This window comes from Mesocricetus auratus, unplaced genomic scaffold (genome assembly GCF_017639785.1).
Source record: "Mesocricetus auratus isolate SY011 unplaced genomic scaffold, BCM_Maur_2.0 Super-Scaffold_100018, whole genome shotgun sequence".
NCBI lineage: Eukaryota > Metazoa > Chordata > Mammalia > Rodentia > Cricetidae > Mesocricetus > Mesocricetus auratus.
This window is the reverse complement of record NW_024429199.1, coordinates 20,503,011-20,526,274: the sequence shown is the minus strand read 5'-3', so window position 1 is coordinate 20,526,274 and position 23,264 is coordinate 20,503,011. Positions and strand designations below refer to the sequence as shown.

Below are 23,264 nucleotides of genomic sequence, written 5' to 3'. Positions count from 1 at the left end.
ATTTTTTTTTTAGTACAGTGTATTTTTAGGAGAGCCGCTGGCCAATTTTTGGCTTTTGTTGATAGGCGAGCTTTTTTTCTGGTCTGGCAGTAGAGGCCATCTGAATTATTGGAAGGGACCTGTAGGTTAGTTTAGAGGGGCCATCAAGAGGTGGTTGCTAAGGGGACAACTGTAGAGGTAGTGGCCCCCACATGGGTCTCCTCAGGGAATCTCCTGTGTTGACAGCCATGCACACAAGTGGCCAGTATGTCCTTGAACTTCACAAAGTCCCTCTGGCACCCTTGCACAGTGGGTGGCAAATTACACCAAATGGATGCCCTGTTCCTGGTCTAAGTAAGCACATGGTTCATTTCTTTTCACAGGGCTAATGAACAGCACAGTGAAATGGCTTAGTCTTGAGAAACAGAAGCTTTATTCCTCTTGAAATTAAAAGCAAGAAAAAGAAAAAAGTATTTAGTTTAAAAGGGTTCCGTGTCTTTTATATCATTTTCTTCCTCAAGCTGAATTTCTTTTCTCCATAGATTCCCAAGTTTATTGTAAACCAAGTGAGGAAGCAAAACACTGAAAACCAGAAAAAGGAAAGAAGAGCCATGAAGAAATTGCTGAAGAAAATGGCTTATGACCGAGAAAAACATGAAAAGCAAGAGAAAACTACAAATGAGGTAAGAAAATCTTGAAGGTCTATTGTTACTGTGATTTAAGTAATCTCATTGGATGGCCTTCTCTCAGTTATTGGGCCTTGGTAGTAGTCACAGATGAAAGATACCAGTTCCTTTTCTTCTAATAATATTGAAAGTTGGTCAGGTGTTGGGACTCAGCATGTGGTTTAGTAATGGTGAACAAGGAATCATGTCAAGAGAAGGCTGTCCCGCCTGTAAGTATGTGCACGTGTAGGCACACATACATATTCACTCACACACACACACACACACACACACATACTCTCACACTCACAGACATACACAGCACATATAAACACCCACACCCATACTCTCACTCACACACACACACATATACACACACACACTCACACTCACAGACTCACACAGCACATATAGACACCCGTACTCTCACTCTCACACACACACTCATTCACACAAACACAGACACACACACACACACACACACACTATATGCCCACTGATTTTATGATGTATAGAGAATGAAATTCTTCTGCACTCCACTCACCTCCTTCATCCATAAAGATTCCCCCAGATACTTGCCTGGGCTGGGGTATCTTGGGGCTGAAGATAAATCTTAGACTCCTGTAAGGATTTAAGGTCTGTGATTTGGTCAGAAGAATCGTTAACTTATATTGTAGAGAAGAAAATTAAAATAAAAAAAATCCATCATTTGCAAACTGCAGTAAGAATATATTAAGAATCATGTTTACAATAATTGAAATATGCTTGCAAATATATTTATGAATTGAGTTAACACAGCTCTGGTGGCAGATCTCAGAATGAGGGAAAGGCCTTCTATTGTTCTACTTAAGGGAAAACACCCCGCACCCCAGCTGAAGTTGCTCAGTTACATGCTGACATCTTGTGGAGTATGATGAAAATGCAATTATCAGCCTTTGTCCAATTTCTCTGCTTTAAGTGGCCCCCAAATAATATTAGTTTTTTTCTCTTAAACTTATTTGTAGCTCTCTTAAAAAATTAATATTTTCTTAGAGATGCAAAAAAGTCTTTAAAATCAAATTTAAGTATCTCTAAAAGATACAAAATATAAGTAAGGGAAATTATCCATGTTGTTTACATTTTTTTAGAGCTTAATTTTTTGTCATAGGTTAGAAAGGATTTGTGACATGGCATTTTTCTTTCGCTTCAGAATGCTCTGTTATTCAAACACAATTGTAAAGAGGGGTCTGGGCTTGTAGTCCTGGCTGTTCAAATTAAGTGAGTGCATATTACCTCTTTCTTTTCTGAAAATTCAGGTATCTAGCAAAATGCTGCTGATCCAAGGTACCAAACCTCAATTCTCCATTAGGTATTCAAAGAGGCCCAAAGCTTCATGTTTGTCTTCCTGCCCCATACATAATCGGATAGCACAGATTAACTTACATGTGTATGAAGGAGATGGCATGCAAAGCCAACTATGACTTCAAAATCCCTCAATTCTTATTATTTTTCTCAATATTCCCAGATTATAACCTCTAAGAATAATATATACCAAAACTCTGAGTTCATTGTATTGGTTCTGAGTCTCTGTTGCTGATGGAATAAAACGACTTCCAGATAGTTTTTAAACTAATCGTGGATGGCAGGCAAGATCCAATAGGAAAAGGAAAGAAATTCAAGAGAAGAACCACCAGCAGGTGTCACAAAATGCAGATACTGGGTGAATGTTAAGATTATGGAAAAATAAATATAGAATGATATTATTGTAATTTAAAAAGCGGTGCACAAGAGAAAGACACCATGAAGCTGAGCTCACATGGAGGATATTTTTTTTAATTAGGAGAAAGGTAATGGGGAAAAGGGAAGGGGATGGGGAATGGGGGAGTGGATGAAGACTGGCCTCTGAGGACAAGAGCAGAAAAAGAGAAAAGAGACAGAGACAGACAGACACACATACATACACACACACACACACACACACACAGAGAGAGAGAGAGAGAGAGAGAGAGAGAGAGAGAGAGAGAGAGAGAGAGAGAGAGAGAGAGAGAGAGAGAGAGAGAGAGAGAGAGAGGAGAGGAGTGGGAGGTGGGCAGGGCCCTTTCAAAAGTGAAGGCTAGTGAATGTGCACAGGTGGTGCTTTTAGTGACCACAGCTGAGGGTGTATCCTGTCAGAACCCCAAGGGCAGGCCTGAATACTAACGTTGAATTTTGTTTGTGACACTTGCCTATTTAAAGGTAGGGTAGACTTAGAGGGTCACTTGGGGCTTCAGATGCATCTTTGGAATTAGCCTCGAAATTGTACTTTAGGCAACGGAATGCTTGTGTAACTCAAGAAAGACTTGACAATGAGAAAAATAGAAAGACAAGTCTGAGGCATGTCAGTATTTTCATAGTAAGTCATGAAGATGGTAAAAGAGTTGACAGAGTTAAGTAAGACAAATATGTACAATATATACAGTGCTAGGATCTCATGCACAAAGGGCACAGTTAGTTAGTGCTGAGTTAGAAGCACCAAGTAATGCAGAGACGGGAAGGCTTGCTCAATAAAGGTGCTTACTTTTGTAGGCTGGTGGTGACTGCCTCTAGAGCATTGTCAGTAACCTGACAATACAGTGAGATAGCTGGGGACTGGAGAGTGAAAGATCAATTTTAAGATACTATCCATGCTTTAAAGCTAACTGTACAAAATCAGGCATCCATGTTAAGATAACGCTTGACTAGATAAATGTGTACTTTGCTCCAAGTTGTAAGATATATACTCGATTTACTTACTAAGGCAAATGTTCAATGACTACAGCATATTAATTATTTGGTATGAATGTGAATGCCCTTAAATACTATTAAATTTTATCCACTAATTACAACAGGAGGAAAGAATAACAAAATTATAGATCATTAAAAATAGTTATTTTCTAATAGCATTTGACTTGTTGGGATCTTGCTCTCTCTCCACATACCCAGTTTGGTGTATGTATACCTGTATATTTAATTGTGGATTTGGGTGAGATGAAACTGAGGGCGGTTTCTACTTAGACAGGTGGTGTACCACTGTGATGTACCCCCCAAAAAATAAAAACAATAGCATGTGAGCCCCAACATCAAATCCCTTTACTTTGCTCATCTTCCTACCTGTTCCACACACTTTCTCCCCTTTTAGTCTCTTTATGCTAATCACAGACATCCCATCATTTCACCCATAATTACCTCGGATGGCCTCTGTCTAATGAGGATGTAGGGGCAGCTTTGATGATCACTTAGCGACAAATTGCTGAAGCTCCCAGGCTTCGTTTCCAGTGTAGGCTTTGATTTACATGATCTTTCCTCTGCTGTCCCTGCTGGCCTCCTAGAGGGAAGCCGAACTTTTATGAACATGTGTGGGCAGTGTGGATCCTATTTCCCCACTGCTACTCCCCACTTCCAGTGGCTTAGGAAACAAACCTTCTCATAGTGCCTTCAACTTAAACTTTCACTCTGGATGAGCCAGCTTTAGGCACTAAAGTAGAACTCAGGTTTTGGAATGGTTATGTGATTTTTTTCTAAAAGCCCCTTATAAGGGTGTCAGGTTTAGGGACTCTGGACGGAGGATGCTGTAGTTGACTGTGTAGCATTCAAGCTCCGGTAGTTTGTGAAGACTTGTGCACAAGTCACAGCTTTTCTTGGCACTTATCTGGAGTTTCATTCAAAAGCGTTTACCCATAGCTTCATTGCAGGTATTGGTTCCAGTGCCTACTATTTAGATATGGACAACAGGCTCTAGCTTAACTCAGAGATTCATGTGGAAAATGAAATCAAACGATGCCACACAATCTTCTTTCATGGAATGACTCACAGTGATCTTAAGTAGAGCATAAAAAAAATCATGTAAAGAAAGAAAAACATTAGGACTCACCTCATTGTGAATTGAATGCTTATCAACTTCCGTAAATTATTAGAGCTCTTAACAATTTCTGAATCTCTGAGTCAGATTACCGTTTAAGGCTCTGTGATAACAAAGACAGCATTTGGAGCATTGTTTACGACAATGAGCTTATTTGGCCACCTCCTGGTATTGGCAATTCACACTAGAGTGATCAGTATGGATTTTAGTTTAGATACTTTGCCGTAATGTCCTCATTTAATTTTCTAAAATGCATATTACATCTGGAAATATTTTAAAGAAATCTTTGTTTCTTCTTCGTTCTTTTGATGATACAAAGGATTTTCTGTGGCATTGAAAGAATTAGTTTTTCATTCAAATGAGTTTTAATGGAAAAGAATAATGTCTTCTTTGATCTTGCATTAAATTTCTAGAGTGCATAACTTTAGGAATGTAATGCTTACACCTAACTGAAAACACAAGAAAAAAGTCATGGTTTATTTAATCAAACCAGAACTATAATCAGATTTCTCTAAGTCCACCTTAGTTCAATATATGACATGTGTGAGGATTACTTGAGGTCATTTTTTCTGTTCCTGTAGTCTTGGTAAGCAGAGGAAATTAACATTCTTAACATTGCAAACTCACTGGGAACTGATCTTAAATGGCCCATTAGTCCTTGTCTACTTCGGACTTGTGTACAACAGACAACTTCAGTTCATAGGCTTACTGCACCCCAGTGTACCGGATGGCACTGGCTGTTAGCCAGTGCATTATTCAGGGTTCTCTAGGGGAACAGAACTTATAGACTGAATGTATACAGGGGGCTTTTAAAACAGTGGCTTATAGGTTGTGGTCCAGTTGATCCAACAAGAGCTGTATACCAACAGAAGGCCCAAGATCCAGCCGTTGTTTAGTTCACAAGGCTAGATTACTCAGCTGTTATTCAGTGTGTGTCATAATACTGAATAAGTACCCTCTCATGCCAGCGGAGGAATAGTCTTGTTGATAAGAGTGACAGTAAGCGCAAGCAGATAAGGAGAGCAGGTTTCCTTCTTTCATGTCTTTTATATAGGCTGCCAGCAGAAGGTGTGGCCCAGATTAAAAGTGGGTCTTCCCATCTCAAAAGATCTGGATTAAAAGTGGACCTTTCCACTTAAGTGACTTAATTAAGAAAAATCCTTCATAGGTACACCCCACCATTTGGGTTTTAGTTAATCCCAGATGTAGTCAAGTTTTCAACCAAGAATAGCCATCACAAGCCCACCCCCTGTCAACTTGACACACAATCATATCTTATTATGTCATGTTTAATTTCTAACTGAAAATAATAATAAGGTTATAATTATGCCATGACGTGATATAACTATCCTACGTACAACTGCCAACACATGAAATATTTTTACCAGGTCATAATTACACATAACATGATACAACTATCCCTTGTACAACTGCAAATGCATCATAAATTTACAATAGGTGTCAATGTCCCTTGAGAGACATTCTTTTAGTATTTCAAACTTAAATATGACAATCACTGATATTCTTTGGACATTACACTACATGATAAAAAGTTGAGAAAAAACACAAATATCTATATAAACACATTCTTAACAAATATAATTATGATCCTCATTTCTGCAACTGGTCCCCCATGGTCTTAGCTGATATTTATAACAACCTTCTTTTATTACCCATTTTGTATTTTCTCTATCCTCAGCAAGCATTTCATCATCAGGTCTGGGCCCCTTTCCTGGAGAAATGACTCACACCTTTGTTACTGAAGAGACTGTGCCCTTTGTCATCCTGCTTGAATTTTAGTTACAGGACATGGTAGCACCAAGAGATTCCCTAAAGGATCTCTGCACTCCAGATATAATATTTCTTAACCTTCCTTGTGAGAAACAATTCAATTTCCTCTTGGTAATCTGGTTCAATCACCCCTCCTAAAACTGTTAGTCTTTTCATGGCTTGTTGACTTAAGGGCATCAGAAGTCCATAATGGCCAGGGGTAGGTCTGAGCTTCCAGTTCAATGAAATATTTGTTGTGTCTCCTGACAGGAGTGTTCCCCGCTTCTGGAACCAAAACTTTTAGGCCAGCAGAACTTAAGGTCATTGTAACAGGAAGCCAAATTTTTCCTAGTGGGTCATTAAATGTAATAGTAAGTGGAACTATTTATTCCCTTTTGTTTTCCTTGATTCCTGAACCTCTGGATCCGGACTGTGGGAGAAACTGTATGATGTATTATATGCTAATTTACCTTCTGGAGAACTCTACCTCAATCTTTCACAGGCTGCTGCCACCTAAGTGGCACTGTGACTATGTCTTCAAAAGGCTATTCCATCTTTCTATTAGGCCAGTTGCTTCAGCATAGTGGGAAACATGGTAAGACCAGTTGGATTGTGGATTCCTTGATCATGCACCCGCGATCACACTTCTTTGGCTATAAAGTAAGTTCCTTGGTCAGAAGCAGATATTGTATAGAATACCATGACAGTGGATAAGACACCCTATAATTCCATGGATGGTAGTTTTGGCAGAAACATTAAATGCAGGAAAGGCAAATGCATAATGAGAATAAGTATCTATTCCAGGAAGGACAACGTCTTATCCTTTCTACAGAGGAAATGGTTCAACGTAGTAAACCTGCCACAGGGTCACTGACTGGTCACCCCAGGGAATAGTATCTTGGGCTCAGTGTTGACCTCCATTGTTGGCAGATTTGGCACTCAGCAGTAGCAGTAGCTAGGTCAGTCTTGATGTATGAAAGTCCATGTTGTTGAGTCCATGCATAGCCTCTATCTCTGCCTCCATGGCCATTTTGTTCATGGATCCATTGAGTAATGACAGGGATGTTTGGGGAAAGAGGCTGACTGTCCACAGAGAGGGTCATTTTATCTACTGAATTATTGAAATCTTCCTGTGCCAAAGTAATATTTACAAGTATCTGCACATCTTTTACCATTTGGAGAGATTCTTCTTCCTTAGCTGTCTTTCTCACAGATTTTCCAGTCATACTCTTTCCAAGTCCTTGGTCATGCAGGCAATCCTCTAACCATAGCCTGTAAATAAGGGAATAGTCACACATCTGGCCATTCTTCCTTCCCAATAAAATGTATTACCTGTTCTCTCTACTGTGATTTCCCCTCGTCAGTGTCTTTCAGGGTTGTCACTGGAAGGGGTTGTAATTCTGTAGCTCTCCACTTCTGAGTGGTGCCTACATAATGTGAGGAACCATCAGTAAACCAGGCCCTAGTCTTCTCTTCCTCAGTCAACCAATCATAGGACACACCATGAGGCTCTAGATGTATGCCTGCCTGTCCACAGATAGCATTGTAATGGGAATATAAATCATGGGCATTTAGGAAACTTCTTCATATAAGTTTGTACCTTCAGGACCTGCTCAGCCTGCTCTCTCTCTCTCTCTCTCTCTCTCTCTCTCTCTCTCTCTCTCTCTCTCTCTCACACACACACACACACTGACACACACACACACACACACACACACACACACACACCAATTCCATGTGATAATAGATTGCTGCTGTGCAATCTATGACTTGGTGGGGCAGATAACACCAAACTCATGATGTTGCATGGTAACCTAGCTCAGGTTGCATGGTGACTTGGTGACCTATTGTCAAATGTTCAGTTTCCACTAAAGGGCCAAGAGCAGGCCAAGAGTTGTTTTTCAAGGGAGAAGAGTTGTCTGCAGATGATGGTAGAGCCTTTTCCCAAATCCCAAATGTCTCTTCTGTGACTCACCTGTAGTGACAAAGGCGTGGCAAAGCCTTCACACAGATCCCAGTTTGACACTGACATCTCAAGTATCATTGAGTTTATTGAATCATATGATCCAAGTGGTAGAGTAGCCTGAACTGTTATAGAGCCTTCCCTGTTCTAGAACATACACACACAAATCAAGCAGCTTTACAAGACACTTGGTATATGAGCTAGAGTAATACACTCAAGTGATGAATGTACTGTCTCCAAGACCCAAATAGTCCCCCCCTAAATCTTGTGCTTCTTTCTTGGTGGTGTGAGGGGCCAGGCTCAATAACCTATTCTCCACCTTAGAATGAATATCTCTGCCTATCCCACAGCACTGGGCTGCTAAGAATTTCAATGAGATATAAAAGGCCATTGAACTTTGGTTGGATTTATTTCCCATCCTCTGGGGTTCATATGTCTTACTAATGAATCCAAAGTGGTTGCTACCTCCTGATCTCTTGGTTCAATTAGTGTAAAGTCATGAATATAGTACACCAATGTGATATTTTGTGGAAAAGACACAAGGTCAAGATTCCTTCAAACTAACTTATGACACAGAACTTGAGAGTTAATCCATCCTTGAAGTAAAACTGTAAAGGTATGCTGTTGGCCTTGCAACTGAAAGGAAATTACTTCTGGTGGTCCTTATAGACAGGTACCAAGAAAAAGGTATTTGCTAGATCAATAGCTACATATCATGTACTAGGAGATGTGTTAATCTGCTCAATTAAGGACACCATATCTAGTACAGTGGCTGTAATTGGAGTCACTAACTCTTTGAGATTTTGATAGTCAACTGCCATTCTCCATGATCCATCTGTCTTCTGTCCTGGGAGATAGGAGAGTTAAAGGGAGAGGTGGTGGGAACTGCCACCCCTGCATCTTGCAAGTCTTTGATGGTGGCGTTGATTTCTGCAGTTCTCGTGATGCTGTTCTTGGTACACTATTTTCCCTGACAGAGGCAACTCGAAAGCCTTTCCAGCCACAATAGCCCTCACTCCACAGGTCAGAGAACCAATGTAAGAATTCTGCCAACTTCTATCCCAATTATGAATGGTAGGACTGGGGAAATAATCACAGGATTAGTTTAGGGACCCACTGGGCTTACTGTTCGTTGGATTTCAACCAAATCTCCATTAATCACCTGACCTCCATAAGCCCCTACTTTACCTGGAGGGCCACAGAGGTTCTCAGGGTCTCCTGGAGTCAGCATCAACTCAGATTCAGCATCCAATAGACCATGGGAAGTTTGATTGTTTCCCACAGCATCAATTACCCTTTCAAAAGGCCATGGGTCCCTCTGGGGAAGGAATAGGAGAAGGGTTAATAATAAAACTTTAGTTTTTCATCAAGGTTCTTCTTTGGGGGAAAATAGCCATCCCTTAATTCAAAGGGTTTTGGGTCTATAATCTGGCTCATCTGAAAATTGTTTCACAGGCCAAGATTCCTTTTTGTCATGATCCAATGGAGACTTACTTTCAGTTGTTTGAGAATTTTTCTGCTTCTACAGATCAAATAAAGATGCAGTAAACTTCTTATCTATGTTATGCTTGGAAACAGCATATTTGATTAGCCAGTATATTATGAGTTAGGCCACTGTGGATATTGCTTTGTCTATTCTGCCCATTATGATAACTATGATCAGCTTGCCTTTGGGGATTTGGTGCTGCCACCTGACTCCTTCTTCCAGGTCCAATTAAACCCATTACATTTAATTCATCCAACTGAACAACAGCATCTTCAAGCTGAAAGTCTGGCACAAGGGAAAGGATGACAACAAAACTCTTCACATATGCTGGTACCCATTTCACCATTTGGGGCCTTTTAAAGATTATTGTCTTCTGGGCCTTCCCACTGTGGAAAATTAAGTTTTATACATCATTGTCCAACTGTAGCATTGTAATTTCCTTGGTTACCAGGCATTTTCAACTCCTATGTCCAATAAATCATTTTGTCAAATGCTTCAGACAACCATTAAAACAAACTTTTGACACTTTTTTTAAACTATGCAAGCTTCCATATTAAACCTAGAATCACCTCCACTCAGTGGACCCATATCAATAAACTCAGCCTGATCCAGTTACTTCCACTTATGTTACTTCCACTGTAAAATGAGTTCTTAATTGTCTAGATAATAAAAACCTGGAGTCAGATATAGAGGAAAATGCTGAGAGATCAGAGAGAAGAAACAGCAAGCCACAACCACACCTTACCTCCTTAGTGTTTCAGCAGACAAGAGAGTGAGTTCCTGTTTCTCCCTGCGTGTATCATATTTCCACACCTTACCTCCTTAGTGTTTCAGCAGACAAGAGAGTGAGTTCCTGTTTCTCCCTGCATGTATCTTATTTCCACCCAGCTTTCTCATTCTTGTCTGTGCAGACCCCCAGACCTCTATGGTTAGCTAGTGGCAAGCTCCATTCTCTGACCCTCAGACAGGCTTTAATTGTACAAGCAAGATATCACCATTTTCCACCATTATCTCACACCCTTAAAAATCCATTCCCACATGGATTTCACAGACTTCTGTTTGAATGAATTAGCAAGCTAATTGAGCTCTTTAGTAGTGTAGTGCAACTCCTCATGGACTGCACTTTCTACCTCCCCACTAGGAACCTGCTCAGGATGAAGTTAAGTTACAGGTATAGAGTCAACTGTCAGTGGGTCCTGAGGGACATTAGTATTTTCTTGCCTGGCAACTCCTTCAAAGAAACTCACTGCTGTTTTAGCAGGCAACAATGATTAATTTCCTCAGAGGTAGAAAAAGCACCGTTTCAGGGGTTAGGGATAAGAGTACATCTCCTGCTGAGAATAGAGGGACTATTGCCTTTGGTGAGATTGAATTCTTGAGGACATGAGGGTACAAAATTCTCAGTTTTGATATCCCCATCCCAAGTTATAGGATCCCATTCTTTACCAAGTAATGCCCTTACCTTAACTGCCAACATCCTTGAACACTGGGACTTGAATTTTTGCTGTAGTTCAGGCAACCATATAATGAGGGCTTTGGTTTGATTTTCTTCAACTTGAGGTCTTTGGCTGCTGGAGAGAAGATTCTCTTCCAGGGCACATTTAGAAATCTTTAGACTGTTTATGCACATCTGGATCTGGTCAGTTTTACTGCCGAGTCTATTGCTGTCCTTCCCTGTGTTCTGAGATGCTGGAAGTTGGTTAATTGGATCACAGAGTTCACTCTTTTCCTTTGTCAGTTCATCCAGAGATGCTTGTAGCAACCAAGCAGTATCCCCAGTCTCCTTGTTTTCCTACAGACTCTCAAAAGTTCTGTATTCAGAGTCACCAAATCATTGCACCTCGCAAGTGGAGAATCAGGATAATCACATGCATTTGCCTCCTTGAGTTTGTAAAGTAGTTCTCACCATGGGCTTTCAGTATTCTCCAAGCTTCCAGGAGAGGCTTCAGTAACTAACTAGGTGTTGGCAAATTGGAAAGTCTATTCCAGATACTTAAACAATTCATCCTTTTACTTCTAGTGTTCCAGAAACATTTCTAGTACCAAAAGCTGTATTAGTCAGGGTTCTCTAGAGGAATAGAACTTATAGAATGAATCTGTCTATGTATCTATATATCTATCATCTATTGATGAAATTTATTAGACTGTCTTACAGGCTGTGGTTCAGTTAGTCCAACAATGGCTGTCTATTAACAGAAGGTCCATGAATCTAGTAGTTGTCCAGTTTATGAGGCTGGATGTCTTGGCTTCTTAAGTATATGCCTGAATCCTAAAGAAGTAGGCTCAAATGCCAGTGCAATAATGGGCTTGCCAGCGATAGAAACAGCAAGTAGGCAAACAAAACAAAACAAAAAACAAACAAAAACAAGCAACCTTTTCCCATATCATTTATATAAGCTGCCAACAGAAGGTATGACCCAGATCAAAGGTAGATCTTCCCACCTCAAAATATCTGGATTAAAAGTGAGTCTTCCCACTTCAAATGATTTAATTAAGAAAAAAAATCACTCCCAGCTGTACCCAGCCACATTGAGTTCTAGTTAATTCCAGATGCAGCCATGTTGTCAGCCAAGAATATCTATCACAGCCATGAAATGTGAAGGTCACAAAGATTATTCTGTATATAGCTTCAGCTACTATTATGGCATAAATAAGAACATATTGTTTGGCTTGCTGATCAGGCATGGTGTCTTTTCAAAGCTTGGCAGCTCAATGTAATTAGTATACTAATAGCACTCGTATTGGATACAGTGTAAGTTTGGAGCTTAATTGAAGCTGTCATACACCATTTAAATGAGATCTTTGGTATTATTTGTTATTTATCATCTCTGTGTAAATATCATTCGCCCACCCTTGCGAATATACTCAGTGAAAACTTTCAAAAACATCTGATGATATTTTCATCTTTACCATCTACTGGACACACTTCTGCAAAAGTTTAAGGAGCTTAGCAGAGTCATATCAAGGCACGCTGGGGGAGCATTTAGATGAGGTGCATTCAATCAGTGTATATTGCTTCCATCATAGATATAAACAATACCCACACACTCTTTTATGGTAAGTTCTCCAGTCGCCAGAAACAGGAACGTCAAGAGTCAACCTGAGGAAGCAGCATGTGCTACTAGTGGCTGAAGGAAAACCTTGAAGAGGCAGTGATGTATCTGTCCACTTGCTATGATGAGTCAACATTTTTATAGAGTCTCGTTTGGGAAGAGTTAACACTGAACTCAAGTCGGCCTAACTTCATCCCCTTTAGTGGAGGGCTAGAAATGTAGGGATGGTTTTATCCACAGCCATAAGGAGCCTGTGGTTGATTTCCCATATGGCAACCCAATTTGGCAAAAATCAACTCTGGTGCCATATATGCATAACGTGACAATTTCTTGACATTTGTGTACATTTAAGAATTCTGGGATACATGGAAGCGAGTTCCTGAGACTATTCCTTCCAAAATCCTGTGAGTATGTGAGAGGCAGTGTTCTAGAATTTCTGATACCACACTAAATCTCGGTGCTGTGTTTCTTGAGAAAACCTGTTGCCATTTCCAAGTCCACACTCCCTGAACTCACGTAGAAGGGATGGGGCATGGATCATGTTAGCACAGGTCTTGTCCTTCTAGGGATGTCTTGGCAAGAGAGAGGTTACTCTTGAAGCAAGCACATGCTAATTCTGGAACCTTGGACTTTTGTTGTCTTCCTACAAGATAAACTAACTGAATTATCTTTTGTAGCGTTGTTAAATTCCTTTTGTACAATTCTGTCCCTTGTCTTTGCAGAGTGTGGGGAGCAATACAAGTGACAGAGGCAATTCAGTGGATTAATCTTTCTTTTTTTCTTGGTATTTCAAGACAGGGTTTCTCTGTATCCCTAGAAATCCTGGAACTAGCTCTTGTAGACCAGGCTGGCCTCGAACTCACAGAGATTCACTTGCCTCTGCCTCCCCAGTGCTAGCATTAAAGATGTATGCCACCCTTGCCCAGCTTCGATGTACTAATCTTAGATAAAGTGCATTAGAATATTTTTTAACCGGTAAGAAAATGTAAACTGGTATGTCTTGTTACAGAGAAATATTATTGTCATCATTCCATTGTTTTTAATGAAAATATTGTTGAGTGATTTCATGTCCTTTGATCTGCAAGCCATGGTAGACTAGGTTCCATGGAGTTTGAGATGTTTGAAATGAGCCTTGGTACAGTCCTTGGATAATGACCTACTATAGAGGAAAGGTTTTTTTTTTTCCAAAAAGAGAATAACCTACAAGGAATAATGGAAGGAAATGCAAGTAGCTGCTGATGTTGCCATACTGTTGAAATCTCCATGACACAATATTATTTTTCTGGTCCATTTTTATTTGTAAAGTGTTCATTGTAGATCTTCTGTATGTATAATTTTATCTTACTTACCTCAAGTGTTTGACTGTTAATTTAGCAAGCATATACATATTCATTCCCTAGGGCTGGGTAAGAGGTGACTATGGAAACAATTTTTATTGCTATTACTGTCATTACGCAAATTTAAATATAGTAGCTACTGTGAATTAGCCTGGATTTCCTAATGTTAATATCATCATAAGTACGTGGTTATATGCAAACTCTGGCCTTCCACTGAGGGCCTTGTACAGAGTTATAGTGAGGATAGATTATGTTAATTCATAGTGCCATTGTTTGCTGCGTTCACTGTGTGGACAAGGTAAACAGGGTGTGATGAATACAGCCTCACTTTATCCAATATCACGGCTACAGTTTTCACTCCCAACATTCAAGTTTGCAGTAGCAACTTATTGTTTTCCACGTGGAGGAAATAGATTGCTGAGACCAAGCTGTCATTGGAATGGACACAGTAGAAAATAAGCTGGAGAGCGAGCCCAAGGGAGAAGGCCCTGCAGTCTCTGAGTTATGTTTCACCATTGATAGTTTCTCAGAAAGGAACACACACACACACACAGTCACACTCACACAGTCACATAACCACAGAATATCACACTTGCACGTACATAATCATACAACACACACAGCCACACAGTATCACACACATAAAATTACAGTCACACAATATCACACTTGCACACACATAATCACTTACACACACAGTCACACAATATGATACACATATACAATCACACAGTCACACAGTATCACACACACATAAAATTACAGTCACACAATATCACACTTGCACATACATAATCATACAACACACACAGTCACACAATATCACACATACATACAATCACACTCACACAACAGATACATACACACACATATACAAAATCACAGGAAATGTCCTATCCACTGTTTAAAGTAGCTACTTTTTCCAGTATGTTACAGATGAAAGTAGTTTATTTCCTAGTTAAAAGAAAAGGGTAAATTGGGCTAGACACATAGGGGTAAGGGTCGTGTCAAGGTCATAGTATACTGAGGAAATCAGGCCAGACTAAGTACCCCAGAAGGAGAAGTGAAAACCAACAAGTCCAAGATGGAGTAGATTTGGCAGTCTGTCTGTGGCTTGGACTTGGTGGCTGGTGCCCATGCCTGCTGGGCACTCCTCAGCAGTCCTATTTCTTTCTCTGTCATCCCAATATGAAATCTCTCCTGTTACTGAGAACCCATTTTAAATTGTTTGGGGTCTTTTTTTGTTGTTGTTGTTTTTAATTCTGGCCTGATTCTAGAAAAATACTGTTTTGTTTACTTCCCAAAGACATCAATGGCATCTGTATTATAGTCATGCTTTATGGCTAAAACCAAGGGAAATTCAAGATTGTATCTATTTAATAGGCATAGACACTGACAATGAAGGATGGGTATCTTTTTATTCTACTAGATTAGCAGAACTAACAGAGTACTCAGCAGATACTTACCACAATTTTGGTTGAATTAAGTGGGGGAATTTGTAATATTTAAGGAGTTATAGTTAAACATAATTTGAGCATGCTGTTCTAAAGTCTGTTTAAGACATATGGTTATAAATAATAAATTAATATTTATTTTAGCAAAACCATTTATGAATTAATTAAGCCTATTACTTTGAATGCTGTAGCTGTAGATGTTTTGATATTACAAACCTCAAAATGTGTCCCTGATATCTCTAAATCTTTAAAATATCCTGCAGATCCATGGGTGGAGGACTAAGACTCAGTCATCTTAAGCAAGTGGGAAGCTAATGTAGTACAAATACATCACGAACAGGCCATTTCTTTTTCACACCCAGGGACATTAAAGATGGAGGAAATTTTGATACTGGGTGGGAAGGTTTTATAAAAGCACACATAGCCACAGCACCGAGTGACTTCTTTCTGATTCAATTTCATAAATTGCTACATGAGGAAGCACTCTCCAGTAGATAACACTCAGAAATCAGCACTTAATATGGCAGTAATGGTTATTGCTGTCATTCTTTACATCTTTAAAAATAATTAAGCATTACTGCACAGGCATTATAAAGTTCCCCTATCACCATTAAAAGGATATTTGAGGTTTGATGTAATTTAGCAAATTACATTATACAGTAGTTAAGGTTTTATGCAGTGGGGTAAAATGAGTAGTAGTTAAGCACACTTACCATACAATGCCTTGTACAGAGTTACACGTTCCAGCTGCTGTCAGCTTTGTTCCAGTGTCATTATTGCTTTGCAGGCTGACGTTCCTCAGGGAGTGATTCGAGTGCAAGCTCCCCATCTTTCAAAAGTTTCCATGGCAATACAGCTAACTGAAGAACTAAAAGCCAGCGATGTACTTGCCAGGTTTCTCAGCCAAGAAAGGTAAAGGCCTGTGTTAATTATTCTGTGGGATAACTCATGTTTATATTTATCCTCTCTCTCTCTCTCTCTCTCTCTCTCTCTCTCTCTCTCTCTCTCTCTCTCTCTCTGTATCTCTCTCTCTCTCTCTCTCTGTATCTCTCTCTCTCTTGTCTCTCTTGTGTGTGTGTGTGTGTGTGTGTCCCTCTCTGTATCTTTCTCTCGTGTGTGTGTGTGTGTGTGTGTGTCCCTCTCTCTGTATCTTTCTCTCGTGTGTGTATGTGTGTGTGTGTGTGTGTGTGTGTGTGTGCGTGTGCGCGCATGCGCACATGTGTGTCTTCCCATCAGAAGAACAAAGCTGACTTGACAATTAGACCACTGGAGTGAACAGTAGGAATTGTCAGAGGGAGATTGTGTTCAGGCCGAGCCTGTTTCAGGCGGCACGTGTGAGCAGCCCTCCACCATTTGCCTGCAATGAGCTTGGCAAATAAAACTACTCCATGGTCTTTCTAGAACACGTTGGTTGGAGGTTAATTACTGTTTGTAGGCTGTTATGAAGATTGCTAATTAGGATTCAGCAAGATTAAAATGAAGATGTAACTTTCTCTATGAAACTTAATGAATAAGAAAGGAATGTTCCAATTTAAAAACTGAAAGCTTAGATGATTGAGAGAGGACACCCAGTCCCTGAGGTCTGAAGTCACCAGAAGAGAACAAGCTGTCCTCATTAGGGACATCCACGTCCTTCCTTGTCCTGAGGCTGATGCTATCGATACTTAGAAAGCTGTGCTTTCCCTCACTGTACTCACTATAGTCTATCCTCCCATTCATCCTGTCTAGAATTTGAGAGGTCCTGATAAGCTTACAGGGATTTTAGCTTTTCCCCTTTAAATATCTCATTTTTGGCTAGAGTCCGTTTTAATGGCATTCCCCCTATTTATGCTATGAAATTAAAATTCTTGTTTTTAAATGTTATTAGTATGTTTGCATGCATGCACATACATGCACATGCACATACACGCACATGCACACACACACACACACACACACCTGTGTATAAATTTGTGGAGTCCATTCTCTTTCCATCCTGATATGGATTCCAAGCATGGAACACAGGTCACCAGGGATGTACAACAGCCTCCTTTACCCACTGAGCCATCCCACCAGTCTCAGTGTAGAATCTGGGAAAGACATCTAGCATCTGTTTGCAAGCATCCCATTCTAGGCTTTCCTTGAAGTTAGTCTCATTCTAACGATGGGGGCTTCCATCAGATTGTCTCTCTCTGCATGTCAGTACCTTATGCTAATGTTTGTACTCCCATTAAGACTCTGAGCTTGGTGTTAGAGAAGTAGAAACCTTCAAATAACCACCTCTCCCCAATCCCATAAGCTGGTAGAAAGGATGGATCTGCAAAGATGGTGGTGAAGAGGGAAAGAGACTTTTGGGTAACAACTCAGCCCCTTGCAAACCAGCTTAAACTTCCTTGTAGTGTCACTGTGCTTCAAATACAATCATTCCTTATACTTCACTGACAGGAACTTGATCAGGGAACATTTTTATCCCAGGCCACACAGCTGGAAATATGCACCTATATTTGTGTTCACACCAGCTCCTGAGAATCACGTCTGACCATTAAGCCCTGAGTTGAATCTCTCAGAACTGGGGACTGGAAGCATAAGGAATTTCTCAGATTGATCCTTTCTCCCTGGAGTGTCTCAGCTATAATGAAGTCAACCCTCTTTCTTGATCCTCCCCATCTTTGACTTGTAGATGTCACCTTTGACCCCTCCCCCCAGCTGTATGTTCCATTTCCTCCCAGAATGTGTCTGGAGATTTGGATACTTGAGTCAGGAGCATCCCACAAGCTCCAAGAACTCAGTTCTGCTCATCTTCCCTACTTTCAGAGCATAAATCCTTATGAAGTTGTACACTCTGTTCAGCTGGGACTTTAACACTTTTGGGTATAACATGAAGCATTAGTTAGTATATTCAAATGCATGCTATTCTGTCTAAAACTTAGGCTGGTATTTTCAATGACAACATCTTTGTGTACCTTTATATGCTTATGGTACACATGCCAAAGTGCTTGAACCAGTTTTTTCCTTCTACCATGCGGGTTCTGGGTCATCAGCTTTGGAAAGCTCCTGCCGAACATGTCCCGTGTCCTAGGTTAAAGTCTCCATTCTCCATTAGGAAGAGCAAGACAGAATAGCACTTCCTTATAGACTTGTGAGAGTTGATTAGGGAAATGGTCAATAAATAAGTCCTCTTGATATCTATCTGGGCCACAGAGTGACAGCAGTGCTCAGTAAATGTTTGTACTGTAGTTTTCCTCTCCTGTGTTTCCCCCCATTTATATCCCACCTGTTTGGGACAGTTAGGAAACTCTCTTTCATCATTCACTTTCCAACTCCGTCAAAAGCCAGTGAACACACACATGTGAGCACAAAGTACAATAAATTGGCCATTCATTCATCAGTTATTGGTAAAATATGGGTACCTTTCCATCAGTCCTTAGGGATTTGTTGACTTTATATGAAAGCTATTCTATGTCATAAAACTTGTTCAGCTTTCTACAAAATGAAAGAACTATATAGACACTTGAGAACCACTCTGAGGGCAATATTGAACTAGATTCTTAAAAATCAAGTCTTTTAGAACGTTCTTTGGGGGTTTTATAGCCACAGTAGCTCTTGGTTGGAATCAGAATGTAACCATTGGATGGCACATGAGGCAGCAGGCAGAAATAGCGTGTGTGTACACACACGTGGGCAGATGGTGATGCTGTGGCCATAGCGGTGGGGAGAGAATCACATAACCAGAGAATCATTGACAGGCTGCTTAGAAAAGCTGCCGTTATGCCTGGAATTCCTCGTAGCGGGAGTAGACTCAGACTTGCTAATTTTCTTCCCGCCTACATGATGCATCTCCTCTAGACTGCCTACATGCGAGACTGTACACAGTGTGTCTGTGGAGGTACAAAGGGTAGTTGATCCCCTGGAACTGGAGTTACTGCTGGTCATGAGTTACCTTGTGGTTGTTGGGGATCAAACCCCAGTCCTCTGGAAGAATAATCCAGAACTGCTAAGCCATCCCACTAGCCCCTCTCCTTTGGACCTTTACCAGCAGCCCGCATCCTCTCCGTTCACCTCATCTACACACCACAGAGGATTTTCACAGCAAATTCTCCAGCTTCCTCTGGGAAATAAAAGTTCGGTTTAAAGTTTCGGCAGGTTTCTGAAGTAATTTCTTTTACAGAAACCTTTGAAAAATCACTTAATTATAGTGTATGTGTGTGTGTATGTATGATTAACATTTTAGAAATGTTTACTTTTGTAACCAACCTGGAAAACCTAAAATATACAGAGTTATGGAGTGGTAAGAGGTTCCCATTCCTGGCTATACTATGTAATGTCAAAACATGGCTAATTGTATCTGTATACCTTAACCTTCAGTGACTTTTTATGGTAGGTGGAAAATCCTTTTTTTTTTTTTTGAAGAATGTAAATGTATAAATGTAACATACTGAGTGAGCAAATACTAAGTGCAATGAGGAAACTGACTCACTATCTTAGGCCTGTGAAGAACGGATAATCATATCAATAATCATGTGTTATCAGTGTTATATTAACTTGACTTTCTAGTGTTTACAAATTTAGATACTGATGTATTCTTTTGCCGCCAGATATCTGATTCTATTTATTTTGGTTCCACATGTGACATCTTTAATTACCTGTAGGGTACATTTAACAGATGGGAAAATACAAAAGTGTGTAACTACAGTATGTTTAACTTAGGGATTTTCTATGCTAGCTAGACTTTGCCAGTCTGCTAAACTGATTACCTGTAAGCTGTTTGAGGGATACAACTAATCAGTTTGTCTTATCCCTGACAGTGGGGTTGCCCAGACACTTAAGAAAGGAGAAGTTTTTCTATATGAAATTGGAGGAAATATTGGTAAGAACATTTTCATTCTATATGCTGATTTAACGTTGCCAGTTTATATGTTTGGAACAAAAATATTTCTGTATTTGAAAGTAAACATGCCGTGCCTTAGACAGTTGCTGTGGTCAGAACTTTCTTCCTGGGACCTCTTTTTGAGCTTCTTCTGTCCAAATAATCATTCACACGCAGTCTTTGTACATTTGACTTTTCATTTCACAATTAGATCTTGGAAATTAGTGTGGCTTCTTAGCTGAATTCAAGACGACTGTTATGTTTAATGCAGGCGAGGTTGATTTTAATGAAGCATTTAAAGTCCACCCCACAAAGTATTTTTGCTTCTTAATTTAATTTGATACTAGCATTAGAGAGTGATTACCTAATTGATGTTTTCAATGCCTTGACAATTCTTTAAATATTGTCATGAGAAATAGGGAAAAAAGACAAAGGTTTAGAAAGATTTTTAAACATTGGGATTGATTTTATGATTGCACCCGTACTCACCCACTGTGTTAACTAATACCACATCTCCTTCACAGGGGAACGCTGCCTCGATGACGACACATACATGAAGGACTTGTACCAACTGAACCCAAATGCTGAGTGGGTCATAAAATCCAAGCCACAGTAGAAGACTAGCCAGAGGACTAGTGTCATCATTCATTCTTGCTGGGTCAAGAGTGTAAATAAAAGTTGCAGGTTTCTTAATTATTCAGCTGTACCCAATTATTACAAAGTGACATCCCAATGCCTTAAAATTATAGATTTTTGTGGCTTCTACAATTGCTAATTATTATTATTAAGGAAACAAATATTTTTGGAGTTGAGAGGAAAGGGGCATAATTAGCTTGTGGACTGTTTATGCACACTTTAAAATGTGACAGCTGTTTGGTCTTTTTGTTTTATTTTGTATGAAATAAATTCTCTACCACTTTTTTGGGGGGGATTGCTGGGTATTGAACCAGAACTTTACCCATGATGGGCAAGTGCTTTATGATACCTAGCGATATCCCCTGCAGATTAAATCACATTTACTAATAGGCTTACCAAAGAAGTTTTGGTTTATTTACATTTTAAGAATGTTCTCTCCCCTTCCTTACCTCTTCCTAGCTACCTTCCCTCAATAAAACTTGCCTTTTTAACCAGAAAGAGACAGTTAATAGCAGGTATGGGAAGCTGTGAAGGCAAACCTAACTCAACAGTATTCTTGTTAGTATCCGTGCCTCTGGATCCTCTGTCTGAGCAATCCTTCCTGCAGCATCCAGGCAGTTATTTTCTGCAGCTTATCTTACTTCTGTGGACAAATCTGTATCCATCATCAAATCCCAAACTGTCAGGAATGTCCAATCATCACCAAAGCATAAAAAGCTTAAACACTCCAGAGAAATAATATGATCCACACAGAATAACTGAATCACCTCTGACCACAATGTGAAAAGCCAGATCGCTTTATGCGCGCCATGCTCTTCCAGACGGAATCTGCAAAGTAACATATTATAAATATCATAACAGCCCAACCTGGAACAACTGGAGAATGCATTGTGAAATGGCACTTTCCACCCCCACCCCCACCTCCCCCGAATGAGTCTTCTGGGTGTGACGATTGTTGATGTCAACAATTTTGCCTGTTTTCATATTTTAAATAATCTGAGTCAACTTGTTAAGATGTTACAGAAAGTATTATTCCCAGGGCTTTTCGTGCACAGACACACTGTGACACATGGACCTCTGCTGTAAATAAGAGAAATGAAATAAGAGCATTGTTCGCTGTTTTATAAGCGTAGAGCGTCATTGATGAAAGGTGGTGTGTATAGATGTGGCACCAATGTCTTGATGACACTGTTCCTAATTCTTTAGGGGGAGCTACACATTCTCAGAAGCTCTTGATGCCACTCTAATTAGGAAGGAAAGTGCCGTTAATGAAAACAGCGAAATGTTGAGCAGCCTGTGGATAGATGCTTCAGTAACGCCATGGTGATCTGTGCCATTGCTTTTTTTATTTAAAGAAATTTTATAATTAAAAGTCTTTTTCTAAACAATCTTCACTTGGTATTATTACTTTTATTCCAGTGTGTTCATGGGTCTCCTTTTGTCTTTTTAAATTATTTTAATTAACAGTCTATTTTCATTGTACTTAAGCCTCATCTGCTCTTTTAGTGGTTCTACGTTCCTGTCTAGTTTTTAAGTTTGAAAGACATATGAGACAAGCTTATTTTCTTCCTCATATTTCTTCTGTTTTTCTTTGCATAATTTTCTACCCTTTGGGGCTTTCAGAACACATTTTGTGCTGTTTATTATAGGAGTATGTTCATTTCCTAGGTAGCAAAATTTTTTACTAATGATTTGGTGCAAACAATGGACAACTCTAAAGAAAAACTATATGCTCAAAACATTCAGGGACCCATAACAACAAAATAAGACAGGAGTCAGGATAGTAATTTAAAGAAGTGTTTCTAGATCACATGTCAACTGATTCTTAGTAGACCGGACTGCCTACCCAGGGAGGCCGAAAGAATTCCTAGGGGTTTTTGTTTGTTTGCTTGTTGTGTTTTTGTTTTGTCTGTTTGTTTTTTTGAGATGGGGTTTCTCTGTGTAGCCTTGACTGTCCTAGAACTCACTCTGTAGACCAGGCTGGCTTTGAACTCACAGAGATCCCCCTGAATTCTGGGATTAAAGGCATGAGCTGCCACCACTCAGCTCAGTTCTGAGGTTTTGATGGGGAACTGAAAAGGCCTTTTTATTCGGAGTCATTCTTAGAACTCATGGCCTAAATTCATTGGCACTGAACAGTGCATTTAAATAATACATACATACATACACACACACACACACACACACACACACACACACACACATAAAATTCTTACAGA

General features: G+C 39.8%; 1 protein-coding gene across 3 annotated transcripts in view; it reads left to right on the top strand.

Annotated features, from left to right (window-relative positions):
• Window positions 1–22,433, top strand: part of Arhgap18 (Rho GTPase activating protein 18) — a 210,109-nt gene extending 187,676 nt beyond the window's left edge. For all 3 annotated transcript variants that reach the window (XM_013110241.3, XM_005065717.4, XM_040758215.1), the window contains exons 12-15: window positions 522–662; window positions 16,351–16,475; window positions 20,348–20,409; window positions 20,934–22,433. In XM_013110241.3, coding sequence (XP_012965695.1) covers window positions 522–662; window positions 16,351–16,475; window positions 20,348–20,409; window positions 20,934–21,025 — 420 coding nt within the window. In that variant the 3' untranslated portion in view covers window positions 21,026–22,433. The remainder of the gene's footprint in view (window positions 1–521; window positions 663–16,350; window positions 16,476–20,347; window positions 20,410–20,933) is intronic.
• Window positions 22,434–23,264: the final 831 nt, after the last annotated feature.